At 39.3% G+C, this 5,437-nt stretch overlaps 1 protein-coding gene across 1 annotated transcript; it reads left to right on the top strand.

Annotated features, from left to right (window-relative positions):
• The first annotated feature begins 214 nt into the window (after window positions 1-214).
• Window positions 215-5,219, top strand: LOC146668282 (ubiquitin carboxyl-terminal hydrolase 12-like). Its single transcript, XM_085408631.1, has 18 exons — window positions 215-241; window positions 440-495; window positions 807-879; window positions 989-1,072; window positions 1,561-1,616; window positions 1,936-2,026; window positions 2,112-2,174; window positions 2,284-2,384; window positions 2,508-2,564; window positions 2,665-2,796; window positions 2,889-3,012; window positions 3,100-3,251; window positions 3,357-3,456; window positions 3,597-3,673; window positions 3,855-3,963; window positions 4,573-4,630; window positions 4,800-4,957; window positions 5,044-5,219. The coding sequence occupies exons 1-18, from the start codon at window positions 215-217 to the stop codon at window positions 5,047-5,049; spliced, it is 1,524 nt and encodes a 507-aa protein (XP_085264757.1). The 3' UTR covers window positions 5,050-5,219.
• Window positions 5,220-5,437: the final 218 nt, after the last annotated feature.

Genomic DNA, 5,437 nt, shown 5'->3' with positions numbered 1-5,437 from the left:
GCAGTTGCTTGGAGACGAGCACCATACAGTTCAAATGAGCATACATTCCAAAATATGCAAATTTGCCCCATACATCATAATGATGATGTTTGCTGTTCAGGGTATGAACGTTCTATGCTGAAAGTTTATAAATATACAACCTTTGACTGCTTGTTTTCAGTTGAACTTTTGCAAAGCTGAGGAGATTTTGGCTGCGATCACATCAAGTCCAAAGATGTTTAAACTTCTTTTTCACAGAAAGGTAAGTTTGAAGAGACTCGCAGCACATTTCTATGAATATTTTCTTATGGTAAACAAGCATTTTTGAAACTTTTAAGGAAGCTTCTTGGATGATTTCTGTAAAAACTGAATTTTGAATCCAAATGAAGGATTTTGTATTTTCATACCATATACTTTGTTTTATGCCATTACTGATGTTGGTTTTCTTGTTTCTAAACAGAAATCACACAAACAAAACGTGGCAGAGAAGGAAATTCCTTCTACGTCTCATCAGAGGTAAAGAAATGCGCCAGTCTTTAATACTGCTGGAGATATTTATAGCAGTGGTTGAGTTGGAGCTCTTTTATTTCCCTTTTATTGGCATTTTTCTTCCACCTTGTGTATTTACATCTTTTTTACTCCTTCTAGTCTTGTCTATAATTTATATTGATTCAGAGATTAGCGTTTGAAAATGTAGAGTGTAAATGTACAAAATACATGATTTTGTTCCATTACAGTTATTAATTTTTATCTGCAATCTCCAGCATGTACTCCTTGTTAAAAATTTGCACTTTGAAAAATAACATTTACACTTTTGTCCTCATCAGCATCCCGGATGCTCCTGTTACTGAAAATGGTCAAAAGAAGAAGAGAAAATGGAGACACCTCTGCTGTTCCTCGGTTTGCTTTTACACAAAACATATGAAATGCACATTCTCTTTAAATTGCACTTGTTAATTTAAAGTGACTTTACTTTTTTAATAAACGTATGTTTGTTCGTCCTCTGCAGCAAACTGACAGCGATGCAGAGGCAGAGAGCAACACTGTGAAGACACAAAAAAAGTGTCGCTGGTTTCTTTTTAAATTCTGGAAGGTATGTTTTATGGAAAGAGTCACTGTCATCAAGCATTTACTCATCACAGTTAAATGAGAAGAATTAAGAGCAATTTAGCACACAGCCATGTCCTCAAATTAAGTTCAAAGATGTTTAAACGTTTTTTTTTCACAGAAAGGTAAGTTCGAAGAGACTTGCAGGATGTTTCTCTAAATATTTTTTATGGTGAATAAGCATTTTTGAAGCTTCATGGATGATTTCTGTAAAAACTGAATTTTGATCAGAACCAAATGAAGGATTTTGTATTTCATAGGACAAACTTTAAAACTCAATTTAAGGCATGAATAAATTGTTTTTATTTTATTTAAAGATATTCCTATATCTGCTTCATGAGCTGACAGCTCACTAAAGTGATAAATAATATGAAATAATACCAAATTCTCTAACTGGACACTTTTCATGGAGAGACCCACTTGGTATGTTTGTTTTATGCCATTACTGATGTTGCTTTTCTTGTTTCTAAACAGAAATTACACAAACAAAACGTGGCAGAGAAGGAAATTCCTTCTACGTCTCATCAGAGGTAAAGAAATGCGCCAGTCTTTAATGCTGCTGGAGATATTTATAGCAGTGGTTGAGTTGGAGCTCTTTTATTTCCCTTTTATTGGCATTTTTCTTCCACCTTGTGTATTTACATCTTTTTTACTCCTTCTAGTCTTGTCTATTATTTATATGGATGCAGAGATTAGCGTTTGAAAATGTAGAGTGTAAATGTATAAAATACATGATTTTGTTCATGTTGGTATTCCATTACAGTTATTCACTTTTATTAGCAATCTATATTAGCAAAATGTACTCCTTCTTATAAATTTCCACAACATTTACACTTTTGTCCTCATCAGCATCCCGGATGCTTCTGTTGCTGCCACACCAGCTAACCCTGAAAATGGCCAAAAGAAGAGAAAATGGAGACACATCTTCTGCTGTTCCTCGGTTTGCTTTTACACAAAACATATGAAATACACATTGTCTTTAAAATGTACTTTTTAATAAACTTATGTTTGTTCGTCCTCTGCAGCAAACTGACAGCGATGCAGAGGCAGAGAGCAACACTGTGAAGACTCTTTTTAAATCCGGGAAGGTATGTTTTATGGAAAGAGTCACTGTCATCAAGCATTTACTCATCACAGTTAAATGAGAGCAATTAAGAGCAATGAGGCACACAGCTATGTCCTATATATTTATATCAGGTAAGAAGCACCACGGAAACGATCCCAGCAGACCTGAGTTGGGACACTTGGATTATGGAGCTTCTGGACCAAGAGAGTGGATGGGAGCATGTGTTTAACAGGTAAGAGAAAGACGTCCTCCAAAATGTTTCAACTTCAAAGCTCATGCATCCATGCACATACACTGCTCAGCATCCTGACATCTTTCCTAATTTTGTGTTTGTGTTTTTACCTTTTTGGAGCAGTGTAGCATGCGGTGGAGAAATAATAGAAAGTCAAACTGGGACTATAGACTGCTTCGGGTGAGTACACGTGGTGCACAAAGACCAAAGCTCACTTTGTCAAAGTGGAGAAAATGAATTCTTTTACACTGATACTGTAAACGTTGTGCGTGTGTGTCAGGTTTCCAAACATCGGAAACACCTGCTACATGAACTCCTGCCTGCAGAGCCTCCTCAACATTGAGGAGTTCATAAGAGACATCAGGCGTCAGGAGGTTTTGTGGAGCACAGATCCAGAAGCTCAGCTCTTAAGGTGCGCTACGTCAACCTTCTACTTTCTTCAAAAACCTGAAGAACAAAGAGATCTAACAGCAGAAATGTCTGTTTACCCTTTCCTTTCTACAGAAGGCTCATTGATGTCAGGGACTGTCATGAGTCAACAGATTATGGCCTTAAAGATCACCACCTAAGAGCTTTTAAGAAGGCATTCAGCAGTCAAGCTCCTGAATACACCGGCAGTGCACAGAAAGTGCGTCAGCTATTTGGACATTTTGTTTTTTTTGCTTTACCTTCTGATTTTGATGTACTGTTTTAAATCTCTCTGCTTTTCTTTCAGGACGCTCATGAATTCCTAACATTGTTCCTCAATGAGGTCAAAAGGCTCGCACCTCACCTGGAGAGGAACGCAGCTCTCCTGGGCCAAAGTTATACCTGCCCAGTAGAAGAGCATCACATTTTTAAAATGGAAAACATGAGGACATGCAAGAGGTAAGCCTGTCTTTCAGAAACGCAGAGCTGGTTGCAATATTTTCATATACCTCTTTTCCACCTACCTGATCTTTACTTTAACTACGTTACTCCTGAAATGTGTAGCTGTGGTCACCAATCATCACAGCACGAGGACTTCACCAGCTTGTCTCTTGACCTTGTTCCAGAGGGGTCTATTATAAACATGTTAGAGACATACTTGAAGGTAAGATCACAAATTCCAATAGAGTTGTAGTGTCAGCGATCTTAACACACCTTTTTTGTTAGTGTTTGTGCGTATGTGTGTGTGCATATGTTGAGATTTCTTTCTACCATAAAGCCTGTTTTCTCTGTGCTGTTGTTCAGGAACAAGAAATAGAATTTCGCTGTGATTGTGGAGGGACGGCCTCAGAACTGAAGTCGTCTTTTGATACACTGCCAAGGTGAGTAAGGTCACATCAGAATTGATCGACTGACCAGGTTTCCAAACTGTGGCGCATCAAATATCAGAGTTTTTCGAGACAATACTTGAGCAGTCGTTTTCTCCCATCTTCTGTTTGTGTTTGACACTCATTCTTCTTATTTTCTACCTTGTTTGTGTTTTTTTTTTTTCTTTTCTGCCAGAGTCCTGATCTTGCATCTGAAGAGGTTTGGCTTTACACAAACCTACAACATTAAGAAGGTGGATGACCCCGTCAGGCTGCAGAGGGACTTGGTGGTGCCATCCAATCAGGTAAAAACAGACTGCAGAACGTCTCAGGCTACGTCCACACTAGCCCTGATAGATTTGAAAACTCCGTGTCCACACTAGTGTTTTCAGTCATTTTCAAATAGTTGTGCGTCTGCATTGAAACGGCCGAAAACGCTTACGTTCCAGTCCTGCGCATGCGCAAAAGTGAGTGAGGATTACAGAATTTGAAGAAAAGCTATCCGGAGCATGTACAAACTGATATTAATCTTTTTTAGGGCTGTCAAAGTTGAGAGCAATCAAAACAACCGCTGTATAATGCACTCGGCTATCTTTGTTTAATTGCTCACATGACTGCATCACATGACTAAAATGCGTCATCGTTTTAGAAAGTCTGCGTTTTCGAGTGTCCACACTGCGACGGGACAACTCCGTTTTGAAATGTGTGCGTTTTCGAGAGCGTTTTCAAGATGCTGTGTTTTTCCTTGAGGAAAACGCCATCTCAGTGTGGACGGGAGGTCAAAGCGGAGAGAAAACGATGTGTTTTCAAACGAAAACGCATTAGTGTGGACGTAGCCTCAGCAAATCAGCTTAATTATGGCTCTGATGTGAGACTTTGTGAAACTAACACTCTTTGGATTTGTTCCTTCTCAGGGTGGTGGCTGTTATAGTCTTGTCAGCATCATCAATCATTATGGAGGCACAGAGTCAGGTAAAACAACAGACTTGTTACAAACAGAAAATGAAAACTTTCTACTTTTCAGTGAAGGACTCACACACAAAAGCTTTTGATGTTCTAAGACGCACTAAGTCAAAATCACTGTTTGCTTGAATCAGCTGACTTCCAGAAGTTGGATTCATTTGTCTTAATGTGATTTCAGGACACTACATCTGTAGTTCTGTCCATCCTGAGGAGAGTCAGCACTCTACATCAGATCGCTGGCTCACCTATAATGACGCACAGGTGCTCCACACAACCGGATCGGCAGCTTGTGAGGAACAGCAGCACTCGGCCTACATGCTGTTTTACAAGAGAAACGTAAGAAGACACAGCATCTCATCCTGAAGTGAGAGAATTTTTAAATGTCCTGTTACCTTGTTAACCAGTTTTGTCTTCATTCTCAGTTCTGAAACAGGAAATGGAAGGAAGGTCATCATCATGCTGAGAAGAAACAACACTCGTCCCAGCCCACCATCGCACACTGGAGGACAAGTACTGGTAAGTATTGCCCTCAGGAGGGAGGGTCCTCCCAGAGAGCCTGGTCCTCCCAAGATTTCTTCCTCCAGGAGGGAGTTTTTTCTTGCCACTGTCGCCCCACATTCACTGGTCTCATCAGCAGGGACATTTTTAACATCCTAAGACCTGAACTCTTTCATGGCATGCATTTTTAATTTCTCTGTGCCATTTGGGTTGATTGGGACCTGATGAATGTGAAAACAAAGACATCAGATTCGGACTATCTTTTTTTTGTTTCTCAAAAAAATGAGATCCACATATGAGGACATTCATTTTAAAGTT

This window comes from Rhamphochromis longiceps, linkage group LG6 (assembly GCF_057381845.1).
Source record: "Rhamphochromis longiceps isolate RC_006_pf linkage group LG6, R_longiceps_female_GT1.1, whole genome shotgun sequence".
NCBI lineage: Eukaryota > Metazoa > Chordata > Actinopteri > Cichliformes > Cichlidae > Rhamphochromis > Rhamphochromis longiceps.
This window is presented reverse-complemented; position numbering and strand designations above follow the sequence as displayed.

Coding starts and splice junctions, on each gene's coding strand:
- LOC146668282 (XM_085408631.1), top strand. CDS start 215: ATGTTTAAACTTCTTTTTCACAGAAAG. Junction 242..439: donor AACTTCTTTTTCACAGAAAG/GTAAGTTTGAAG, acceptor GTTTCTAAACAG/AAATCACACAAACAAAACGT. Junction 1,073..1,560: donor TTCTTTTTAAATTCTGGAAG/GTATGTTTTATG, acceptor GTTTCTAAACAG/AAATTACACAAACAAAACGT.